We start from the raw sequence: 12,756 nt of genomic DNA, 5'->3' as shown, positions 1-12,756 counted from the left end.
AATGATGCCAAGCACTTCCCTAGCATCAATACTCAAGTCTTTCATACAAAATTTCTTTCAGAAAAGCTATGTAATATTGAATCTCTTAAACTACAATCTCTAAAAGAATCAAAACTGACAAGGGTTGGCCAAAGTGGGCTAAAGCACATTGATAACAATGATCCACATGCAAGAAGTGGAATATCAAATACAAAGGTCCAGAGGAATGTTTCCAGAATATTGCACAAATTCCCTATGGGAGATCTATGGGAGAGTATGGACAAGAATTAGAAAGGATGAAAAGGTCTGGATGGGTTGTGGTCTATTCCAACGGAGGTAGAGAATACTCACATCCATGAGATCATAGATATATCGAAGTATTGTGACCAACACTGAAATTCTTCTGAGAAAACAACTTAATACTTTGATGTTTCCACAAAGAAACCTTCCTGAAGCCTTATTGTATCTCCTCAAGCACCATGTCATTTTTACATCTTTGTTTGAGTATCTATTTCTTCTTCATGACTTTCCTTTTCTTCAGAACCTGAAGCCTTGGGTGTCTTTATATATTCCAGAACCTCCACGGTCACATAGAGCACCATTGACAGAGTCAGTACCGAAAGTACTATGTATAGCTTGATGTAGACACACAAAAATGTGCTGTATCCAAAAGCAAAGACATATCCGAGGGACTCCCAAAGGCGATAGTTGGCAAAAGCAGCCTCCTTGTTCTTCACAAATAAAACTCCATAGAGTGCTGCAAGGAAAAAAGGAAGAAATGATAAATTTGTCCTGAAACCATGCTTTTTTTTTTATTTTTGAGACTAAGAACCCATGCATGTTCCCCAAATATTCCCATCAAAAGTAAATCTTCCATCTTGGTACTAGAGCTAAAACAAATTATTGTTATATGTTCAAGTTATTTTTTCTATGTTTCTGTAGAAGTGAAAAATAATAGCATGCTGTTATGAACTCATTATTATCTAGGCCAAATATAATATTCCAAAAGCAAGGACAAGCAAAAGAAGTGATAATAACAATTAGCAGCGTCCATCCAGTCATTCACAGAAGTAATTCAAGAATCACCTACATGTGTTCTATCTAATTCCATGTTTAAGAACTCTGACTTTCCTTCATCTGATCATAATCTTTATCTTTGCATCTTTCCCTATGCTTTATGACCGAGCATCCTTTGTGCCTTTCTGCCCTTCAAAAAAAGTCATATTCTAAAATAATGTCTCATCTCCCTTAGAAGATCGCTAACTGTGCTAATTGCTAATTTAGGATAAAGGGAGTAGGTATATTTTCCTTATCTGTGAAAAACCATGGAAGTCTTCTCTGGGAGAGTAAGGGGTACTTATTAAAGCTTGGGAGTCCTATTACTTTGCCAAAATGAGTCTTTATTTTGAAAGCAAAATTTAACCCACCATTAAACAGGTTGGTTGCCACTATAGACAAGAACTAGTAGAACTGGGAAATCAGTTCCATGAAAAAGGAAGCACTAATAATATGACTTATTTTTTCTATGTGTCCTGAGACCACCAAATTAGACTGATAAGACCTCTATAACTCTCTTAAGCTCTCCTCTTTGTTATTGTGATTGCTACTCTATTCTTATACCATGACTTACTCTAGGAAAACTCTTTAAAAAAACACCAAAAATTCCTATATTATTTTTAAGGGGTAGGACAAGGGATAAGAGAAAAAAAACCTGTATTCCCTCCACAAGGTTACAGTAATTTGAGGGGAAACAGGTATAGAAAAGAAGAGATTGACAGTTAGAAACCAGAAAGAAGCACCAGGTTCTCCTGTGAAACTCATTTTAAGTTTCACCTCTGATGAAAATGACTGAGAGGTAAGTGACGTTTATAAAGTGCTTATGTTATTGGATTTCTTTTCATCCTCACAACAACCCTGTAAATTAGGTGCTATTATTATCCCCACTATCCTAGCCCCAAACCATCTTCCTCTCATGGGTATTACTCCTTCTACCACACTGTAGGATAGAAGCAAACCATCTTCCATCTCTGTGCTGCTATTCTGGCCATCCTCCATGCCTGGAATGCCATCCCATCTCACATACTCCTTATAGAATCACTCTTTTTATATGCTTTTAAGGTTTGCAAAGTGCTTAACTTGTATGTGATTTCATTTGATTTTCACACCAATCCTGTGAAGGAGGTGCTGTTATCGCCATTTTAGAGAGGAGGAAACAACAATTGAGAAAGTTTAAGCAACTTGTCCAGGGTCACATAGCCAGTAAGTATCTGAGGGAGGATTTGAACTCAGGTCTTCCTGATTCAAAGGTCAGCACTCCATTCACTGTATCACATAGCTATCCTTATTCTGGACTTGAAGGGGATGAAGAGAAGGTCCTTATCTTATCAATTATTGACTGGCTTCTGTTTGAATGAACATATGGTGTCTAAACACTGATGTGCAGTAAATGAACTTTTATCCTTTTGCTTTCATCAAAATTTCTGAAATAGTGGAAATGAGCCCTCTCTTCCACAACTCTCAGACACACCTTTCTGAACAGAAGGTTGTTTTTCCTCTCCTTGCCTTAGGGCACCTGCCAACAGACTACTTAGTAGCTGTGAATCTGACAGCTGTGGAATCTCATATATGAAATGCCAAAATCTTTTGAGAATTATCTAAAAAATAATCAAATAGTGCAAAGTACATGGATTCGTATACTCCTGGGAACATTTTAAAACCCTCTCATTTCGTTTTTTTTTTTACAGAAGTCTTTAAAATTCAGTCCAAAAACAGAAGCAAAGAGAGGTAAATTTTAATTGAATTGAAAGCCATTGGTTATATTTTTTAATGCTACTTCCCTCTTCATAGTTTATAGGAGTTCAAACCAAATACAATAATGGTTTGGTTTGTTAGCTAACGTAATGTTGTGGGAAACTTCATTTTTAATCTAGATGCCATTCTTTTTAAATCCAATGATTGGTCTCCTTCAGTGATTTCAATTAAACCAAAATTTGAATTGTGTGAACAAGTCAAGCAATGAAGACGAGATAAGGCATTTCCTTGACTTTCTTGTTCTGGCCACCAAAGCACAAATCTATAATGTGAAGAGATGGGGCTATGGGGCTAGGGACCTGAATGGTAGTCTAGGCTCTGCCATGCACAGCTATGAAGTCAGCCATATCACTCAATCAATAATAAGTAGCAATAAGCTCTTACTATATGTACACCAGGCATTGTACTAAATGCAACATATTTAGTCTCTGTGAAAATTCAATTTCCTTATGTGTCAGATGACTGTTAGACTTGATTTCTCAGTTTCTTCATATCCCTAAAATGCTGTGATTCTTTGATTCCAGAAATTAGTATTCTATTAAAAAAAAAAGACCCTCAGGAAGGGGAAGAAAGAGCAAAAGTGTCAATTATTGTGGGATCTCTGAATTCAAATTCAGACAAATATTTCTGAAAGAGGAAAAAATTGGAAAGTAATAGAAAGAAAAGGGCACTCTTCCCTATGACTTGGAGATAATATATCTCTTAAATGCCAGTTAGTTAAAAGAATGGGATATAGAGTTGATGAAATACAATTGATTGGTGTGACTGGTTGGAAAATGACAAAAAAAAAAAGAGGAAGAAGACCCTCCTCCTCACTCCCACAAACTGGAAAGGCAAATCTGTTTGGCTATGGTTTTGGCCAGAGAGAATCTTCTGATAAGACAGAGGAAGGAATCCTTTATCCTCTTCCATCTGAGGCAGGAAATTGCTACTGGTTTGTAAGAGAATATGAAAGAGGAAAGCTATGAAGAATTATATTTACCCACTGCTAGGAAAGTATCTGATGCAGTATAAAAGATTTGTGGGGCGGGTAATAAGTGAAAAAATGAATACAGTACAAATATCTTACATATAGTAGGCACTCAATTAGGTTTGTAGAATGAATAGACTGTCCTCAGATGCATAAGCAGACCAGTCTTGGTTCAATAAATACCCAGAAAGAAAAAAAGCCTATTGCATCAAGTTGCAGTGGAAAGGAAATTCCACTGGGTTATGTTATGGTGGCAAAAGAGACAGACAAATAGGAGAAGAAAAAGAAACTTAAAATAGCATAGCTTTCCAGTCTATTTGTCTATCTCATTTTCCTGGATGGGCAAGGAATTGAAATGTGAAAGACATCAAATAATCCTGCCCTAAATAATGGGGACACAGAAAATTTCATCATAAGAGAAACTTTGAACACTTGTCCTGGCAGCTCAGATATTCAAGTGGATTTGTGATCTCATTGATGTGAATGTGTCCTGAAAAACACATGCTTAATATAGAAAACAGAGAAGCAATATTTTTGGAGCCCATCAGTCCTAATTCGCTTTAGCAGCTTATTGGGCAAAGGGACACTTTTAGAAGGCATTTTTGTATCTTAAAGGTAACACATAAGTTTATGAGTGTTTCCATTGCAATATTGCCCCTCTTTTATTAGCTATCAGAGTGAATAAAGAGATGGAATTTGCCACATCACACCTCTACTGCTCCAAGGGCCGAAGGAATTCCCAGAGCCCCGTGAGGAATATTAAGTGACTGATTCCACAATTATGTTATAATGGGAATCACCTTTCCCAATTTTTATTCATTTTCCTTCTTGCTGGAGATCCATTTCTCAGTTCATAATTGAGAGGTGATATTGAAAAGGTAAATCTAACATAAGACTGAATCTGGTACATTCAATTATAGATAATATATTTATTTTCTTTAAAAAAATCATGGAAATTGAAGAAAATATTGTAAATCTGACCCAAAGACTAAAATTATGGAATGGTGACAAAAGTTATGGCAATTTCTGATGCTATATTGACTCTACTCATTTCTTTTTAATTTTCACAAACTTACAAATATAACATGGTACATTGGAAAGAATAAAGTGAACAAAGTTCAATTGAAATATTAAGATATTATTTAGAGCTAAGACAAAATACAAGCTGAACAAATATTATAGCTAGAATGTTATTGATAATGATTCTTTTTAAGCATGATATTTTGTCTTCCAGACCAGAGTTCTCTTCTATTCAAATTAACCCCAGTTAAATTTATATCTATTAGAAGCCCTCAATTAATGCTCAATTGATCAATAAGTGTTTATCAAGTGCCTGCCACATTCCAAGCATTGTACCAAGACTTAGGAATAAAACAGACAAATGTGAAGCTGTTCTTGCCCTCAAGAAGCTTATGTTGTGTTGGTAGAGACTAAATTCTTGCATAAATATATACAAAATACATACACAATTAATACCAGTTATTGTGGAGGGGGTTGAGAGAATCAGGAAGTCAAATTTGAGTTGAATTTTGAAGGAAGCCATATTCTAAGAGTTGGAGGTGAAGGGTGGCGCAGTGAAACAGAAAACCAAATTTAAAAAAAAAAGACTGAAGTTCAAATCCAGCCTCACTGTGTGTCCTTGGAAAAGTCACTTAACCTCTATTTATCTCAGTTTCCTCAATTGTAAAATGGGAATGATGATGATAGTAATAGCACCTGCCTCTTAGGGTTGTTGTGAAGATCAAATGAGATGGTATTTATAAAGGGCTTGGCACAGTGCCCAGCACATAGTAGGTATAATACAAATGGTAGCTCTTCTTATTCTTATTATCATTATTATTCTGGGCAGGGGAAAGTGGTAGTGGAGGCATCCTGTGCGTTGGAGACTTAAATCAAGTAGACTGATTTGGATGCTACTGCAAGCATCCAGGAGAAAGGTGAAGAGGGCCTCAACAAGATCAATACCTGTGTGAAAGAAGGTGACACATGCCAAGAGCTAGATAAGATGTAACTACTAGTTAACGATTTATAGGTTATGATCATAAGTATGTATTATTTATAATTATATTATTACATATTAATATATATTATATATAATTTATTATATATTTCATTATATACTTTATTATTTATAAGTTAACTATTTCTGTAGGTGGGGTGAGAGGCAGTGAGGAATCAGAGATGACTCCTAGGTTGTGACACAGTGACTATCCCATGTCAAGTCAAAATGATGCTTCTCATTATAACCAAGCTTCTCTTTATAACCAAGCTTTGACCCTTGATCCCTTTGTTTTTGCAAGTCTAATTGTGGAGACTTCCACACCACAAAATTAATCTTGTAACCTAGATAATTAATTCAAGGAAAAGAAAGTCAACATACTCTGGTCTCATACACTGTATATGCATGTGAGTGAATTTTTTTGTTCTAAACCAAATGTGCATTTACTTTCACTTTTAATGTTCCTGAAAAGGAATAGAGACTTGACCTGTGATTTCATTGATACAGTGAAGCCATAGATGAAGAAACTCCATTCACCAATGCAAGCCAGCACCTTTTCTGAAACTAAGACTGAGAAAATTGCCCTAAAGGATTAAGTGAATTGTCCAAAATCGCTTGAGTATGTGTCTGAAAAGGACCTTTAATCAAGACCTTCCTGGCTCTGAGACCAGCACTCATCCACTAAATCACCTTGCCCCTTTAGTCTTTGCATAATGAAAGTAAATTGAGATGAGTCAGTGAAGACTGAAGCCATATCTATCCTTCTCCAACATACATAGAACACCCACATATGTGCATGTTTGCATGCACACACACACACACACACAGAATCCAATGTAGACCTATATACCTTGTGAGCATTCAATAGAAGTTAAGGCTACTCCAGGAAGTTAACAGGCCACTTTAGAAAGAGTGGAGTATAGATAGTGGCAAGAATGAAAGAGCTGAAATCAGAGATCATCCAGCCCAAATCCCTCATATCACAGAGCAAATGAGTTCTGTAGTGGTCAAATGTCCTGCCCTGGGTCATATAGCTAGTTAGTGAAAGGAAAAGGGTCAGCCCAAGAGACTTTTTGAAATTGTGTGTAGGATTACAACACATAACATTCTCCTACCATATGATTAATTCTGGGATGCCATGAATAGATAGCATTTTCACATACTTTTCTTCTTGCCTAAAGCAATACTTAGTTTTCCAGTATTGTGAAAACACTTGCAAGAAGTTTCACTCTTGAGCCATATATATATATATATATATACATATATATTATATATATATATACATATATATATACACATATATATGTATATATATACATATATACATATATATTATATATATATACATATATATATACACATATATATGTATATATATACATATATACACATATATATGTATATATATATATATATATATATATATATGAACTGCTGTTCTGTATAAGAAACTTCATTTAAAAGCTCAGTCCAGATTTGTAAGTAAACCAAAATATCGATATCTAAGGGTATATAATAAATTGATTGGAATCGATTGTATCTACTCTAGTAGACACTAGTAGGTGCTACTCTAGAAGTCACAGGTCCCTGATTTGTCTCTAGTTTAAGAACATTGAAGGCAGCATGTTTAATTCTTGAGAAAAGGGATAAGTCAGAGAGCAATAGATAATTTGTGGATCTTTTGAGTCAGAAGGGATCAAAATAATCAATTGTCTATCATTTAGTCTAAATCTCCTCTGTGTTGGACTGGGGAAATTGAAGTCCATAGAGATTAAGCACCCAGAGTCACAGAGGTAGTGAGTATTCTGAAGTCAGAAGCCAGTACTTAGGCTTCTTTTTGTCTGTGGAATATATTGCAGTTTTGCACCCTTTCAGGTGGAAGTAAGAAAAGTAGTAGCTTGGTTCAGATTCTTGAAATCTAACCACTGCTCAGATTCTTATAATCAAGCCAATAGCTCACTAATGTTCAGATTCCTTAAGAGTCTGGCCAATATGGAGGATGTTCTAATAAACCTTGTCTTTGACTGAAAAAAGGCTTGGGTCAAATTCTTTCATGTAGGACCCATGTGTTGTGATTTTGGGGTCCCAGCACTCCTAAACCTCAACATTTTGGCAGCCCATACAGGGAAAACAGCCTAACACCAAGTTCTTCTCCAGCCAAGACTGGACGGTATGTAAGCCTCCCCCCACTTTTTTCTTGCCCTGTAGTTGAGGTCACTCTCCAAGCACCTAGGAAGGCTTGGAGGTGCTTTTTGGGCAGAGAGTTACAAGGCTGTCTTGCACTTGGCCTGATGCTCTCAGGCTCTTGGTCCACTGGTCCAGTTCGAGGCTATGGACCTGGGTACACCTTCTGCAACATAGAGGATGAGGATGGACGCCCTATCTGGAAGCCTATGCCCAATTCTGTCAATTCTCTCAGTGCTAGAGAATTGGGAAAACTGCAGGTGCTTTATGGTTCCCCGAGGCTTCCTTACTCCCTTCCCTCTAAACCCCTGGATTCTTCTTCATGGAGGTTACAGGGAAAAGTTAGAACAGCTAAAAATGTCTTAGCAGATTCTGGAGGTTTTGTGATCAATCATTAAGGTGTTTTGAAACACCTCTGTACAACCTGGTCACTCCCTTCCCTTGAGTCAAGAGGGTATCTGTTAATTCCTCTCATCGAAAGAAGAAAGTTTCACCCTTTCCCCCTCACCTTTGATTTTGCCCTCCCTCACCTAAGGAAAGGAAGGAGGGGATAGGGGCAGCAGCTACAGCATGGGCCCCACTGGCAATGGTCTTGGGCCCTAGGGCAACCTTTGCCTGGAAGCATCACCCAGGTTTAGCACATTTTACTCAAAGTAAAGAAGCTAGCCTCCAAATTTGGGTAAGCATGCTCTTTTAAAGTTGTAGTTCTAACTGTTAACAATGAGATGTTGATTCTCTGTGTAAAGTAATTTAGAAATGCATTTAACAAAACTGAAGTCACCTGATCTGTAATGAGTTTGTTTCAAGTTTAAATTGGTGAACTTTTTGTATCAGTTATCTCAAGCAACTTTTCATAATGTGGTTACCACTAAAATAATTTGGCTATTATTGTTGTTGTTTTAATGTGTAAACTTGCCAAAAAGTTTGTTTGGGTTTTGTCTTGCTGAGAATTTGCAAGTATATAGAAATAATCTCTAACAATTGGCTTTTTACACCAGGACAAATTTAAATTTGAGATGCAAATCCTGGAAAAGTTTTTCCTAAGCTGTGATTAGTGAAACTTGCTGTTTGAGGTAAAAGCTCATAGGATTTTATTTTGAGTTGTCTGATAGATCATAAAAATCCATTGATAATCAATAATCCATCATCTGAGAGATATGCCACAAGCTACTCAGAGAGAATGTAATACTAGTGAGAAGTCAGCATCAGAAAAAGCAGAGAGGACAATTTTAGCCTCAGCCTAAGATGGGATCCTCCTGGCTCAGTTTCCCCATTATGTTCCTTTGAAAAGGAATGTTACCCACCTGGCCATTCCTGAGTCTGGCTATGAAGTGGATTTGATACTGCATGGTTGGAAAACTGAATTATATGAATCCAAACAGAGCTAAGGGTGTTTTATCCTGTCATATCTGGGCCCTGCAGTCTTTTCAGTCAGATTTGTGTCTTCCAGACTATAGGCCATTCACCTACAGTTAATAGCAAACAGCAGGTACCAGCCAATATCCCTCCATCATTCCCTGGATGCAGCCTGGGCCCAGTTTCAGTGAACCTCCTCTTTGGGACCCCCTCAAGGCAGGGACAGCTGTATTCCCCTTGCCAGCAGGAAGCAGTTTCAGAAGCAAGACCTTTGTCCCTTACAGAATTTGGGTCCCATTTGTTTGAGGGGGGAATGGTAGAGTTGGGATCTGGACCCCAGAAAGGAAAAACCCTGAACTTTCCCATGTGGCCAAATCTCTGGCATTCGCCTGAGGCTATAATCCCATCAACTAGCCTACACCCAATCTCCCAATTCTGTTACCCTTAACCTAGCCTAGCCCTTCATTGTCTTACCTTCCTAATCACCCCCACCCCCATCCCCACCCCAGCCACTTCCCACCCTTAATCCTAGCTAGGCTCCATTCTCCCATTACCTCACAGTCCCCACAGACTACTTGTCCACTCCTAGGTCTCTCCTACAGTCTTTCTGTATATAAGGTCCATCTTGTCTCCATTAAGTTGCTCAGATTCTTAAAATCTAGCCACTGCTCAGATTCTTATAATCTAGCCAATAGTTCACTAGCTTCCTTAAGAATCTGGTCAATATGGAGGATGTTCTAATAAACCTTGTCTTTGGCTGAAAAAAAAAAGTGATAGCTTACCACCTCTAAGGACAATGCTTAGTAGTCTAGTATCATGGAGATTTATTTCATGTTCCTAAATGTGTTCAGATAAGAAAAAAATCCTTTTGGAGTCTCAAACTATCCTATAGTCAAGGACACAATCATGTTATTTGGAGGGGTAGCTAAGGCTGTGACAGTTTGGAAAGCCTCGTTTCATGGAAACACTTCTCCTGCTGTTGTCAACACAACCAATATCTCTCATGACAATCTTAATTTCCAAATTTTATTCAGTAAGAGTATTATGTGTGAATATGTCCCATATATAACATCTGCTGCTATAGTTTCCTCCACCTTGAGAGGTCCTCAATGGTTGGTGAGTCCCTACCCTAAGACTACTATAACTTGAGGAGCTTCAGTCATGCTTAGTTCACTTCCTGCTTGCTCTCTGATCTGCTCTATATCATTTGCCTCATGTTTTGTCATCCTTTATTTGAATATAAGCTCCTCATGAGTAGGGACTGTCCGCTTTCCTAGTTTTTGCATCTCCCATGCTTGGCATAATGCCTGGCACATAGTAAACACTTAACGAGTGCTCTATCATTCCATCTATCTGTCTAATTGATTCACTGTCTCACTATCCTTAGAGGCCAAAGTTGATCAGTTCTATGAAGATCTACATAGTCTAGAAATAACAACAAAAAAGATGTCACATTTATTATAGGGGACTGGAGTGTTAAAGTAGGAAATCAAAAGAAAATTGGAATAACAGGCAAGAGGACAGAGATTTATAGAGTTTTGTCAAGATAACTAGCTGGTCACAGCAAACACTCTTTTTTCAATGTAAGGTCAAATACTGAAGCTGAAGCTTAAAATACATATAATGAGAAGACAGGACTCATTGGAAAAGACCCTAATGTTGGCAAATATTGAAGGCAAAATGAAAAGGGGTCAGCAGAGGATGAGACAGATAAATAGACTTGGGGAGATAGTGGAGGATAGAAGTACCTGGCATTGGGTCATAAAAAGTTGGACATTACTGAATGACTGAACAACAATAGCAACGGACCCTAATAACTTTAAGCTATTTTGCTATATTTCTTCTTTTCAGTTGCTACCCTCTCCTCCTGGAAGCTGTCTGCTCTCTGGGATTTCATGACACTAATCTCTCTAGGATCTGCTCCAATCTCTTTGTTCCTTCTCAGTCTCCTTTGCTGGCTGGCTCACCATAACCTCTATTCCCTTTAATAGTGGATATTCTTCAGACTCTATCCTGGGTCTTCTTATCTTTTTGTATATGTATTCTCTCAGTGGCCTTATCAGTTTTCATGGATTTAATTATCATTTCTATGAAAATAACTCCCTGATCAATTTATCCAGTCTTATCTCTCTCCTGAGCTTCAATCTCTCATCACCAACTGCCTACTGAATATTTCAAACTAGATGCCCCAAGAGATACCTCAAATTCAACATGTTTGAAAGAGAACTTACCTTTTCCTCTCCCAAATCACTTCCCTTTCAAATGTCCCCATTTCTGCAGAAAGACCACCATTCTTCCCATCTCTCAAGTTTATATATCTGACATCATGCTTGAATTCTTGCCTTTTCTCACACTATATATCAAATCAGTTACCAGATCTTTCAGATCTGATCATATCATTCTTCTTCTTAATAAACCTCAGTGGTTCCTCAAAGTTATTATATAAACTCTGTTTGGTTTTGAAAGTCTTTCTAGCTTCATTGGATATCACTGTCCCTCTTACATTCTGTGATCCAAAGTGACTTTCTCTCTGTTCCTCACACATAGCATTCCAGCTCCATTCTCCTTATAGAATCACACTTTTACTTCTAGTCAACCACTACTCAACTGCCACTTTCCACATAAAGCCTTTCTTGATCATCCCAACTGTTAGTGCCCTCTCTTTCTAAATATTTTGGTTTTTAACCACCTTGTATTTATCGGTATTTATTCTACAAATATTTATTCTGTATATATTTAGGCATGTACTTCTTGTTTCCCACTTAGAACCTAAACTAGAATAGGGATTATTTCATTCTTTGTATTTGTATCTTGAAGGCCTAGCAGAATGCCTGCACACAGCAGACACTGAATAAATGATTACTGAGAGTTCTGCCTCTGGGAGCCAAGATGGCGGAGTAAGTAGTAAGTCACTTTCACCCTCCCTTATTGATCTCTGAAGGCCCAGAAAATATCACTCCAGGAAAAACCCTGGAACAGCTGAACTAGCAGACAGATGGGGTGTGCAGCAGTCTTATAGCCCAGGAAGCTTGGGGGATTAATGGGAAAGGCCCCTCTCACTCTGGAGGAGAGGAACAGTACAGAACAGGAGGTGTCCCAGCAAGCTAGCAGAAAACCCCACCTCAGCATACCAGAGGAAAATCCAGAACCTCAGGTTTATGGAGCAGGCAAGCACCAACACCAGGACCCCCAAGTGCCTCAGTATGGGGAGGAGAACTAGGGGACACTGGCTTAGGAAAACCACTATGTTCCATGTTGTTCTCAGCAGCAAAGTCTTCAGTGCCTCAGCAAAACTCTTGGAAGCACAACTCCAAGAGGTAAACCTCCACGCTGAGAGACATCTTTGAGCAGCAAAACAACCCTACACAAGGCCTGGATAAATGAGAGCCAAATAAAGGAGTGCAAGGCCTCAGTGAGCAGGTGCCAAAGAAAGGCCTGGGTGAGCAAACAACCTCCA

At 38.0% G+C, this 12,756-nt stretch overlaps 1 protein-coding gene across 2 annotated transcripts in view; it reads right to left on the bottom strand.

Annotated features, from left to right (window-relative positions):
• Positions 1-377: 377 nt before the first annotated feature.
• The window catches only part of LOC110196938 (protein unc-93 homolog A-like), a 158,456-nt gene continuing 146,077 nt past the window's right edge, over positions 378-12,756 (bottom strand). For both annotated transcript variants that reach the window (XM_020970421.1, XM_020970418.1), the window contains exon 9: positions 378-736. In XM_020970421.1, the coding sequence (XP_020826080.1) occupies positions 468-736 (269 nt within the window). In that variant the 3' untranslated portion in view covers positions 378-467. The remainder of the gene's footprint in view (positions 737-12,756) is intronic.

Source organism: Phascolarctos cinereus, unplaced genomic scaffold (assembly GCF_003287225.1).
Source record: "Phascolarctos cinereus isolate Bilbo 61053 unplaced genomic scaffold, phaCin_HiC Scaffold_5;HRSCAF=322, whole genome shotgun sequence".
NCBI classification, from domain to species: domain Eukaryota; kingdom Metazoa; phylum Chordata; class Mammalia; order Diprotodontia; family Phascolarctidae; genus Phascolarctos; species Phascolarctos cinereus.
The sequence above is the reverse complement of the archived record's forward strand: the minus strand, read 5'-3'. Positions and strand labels throughout refer to the sequence as shown.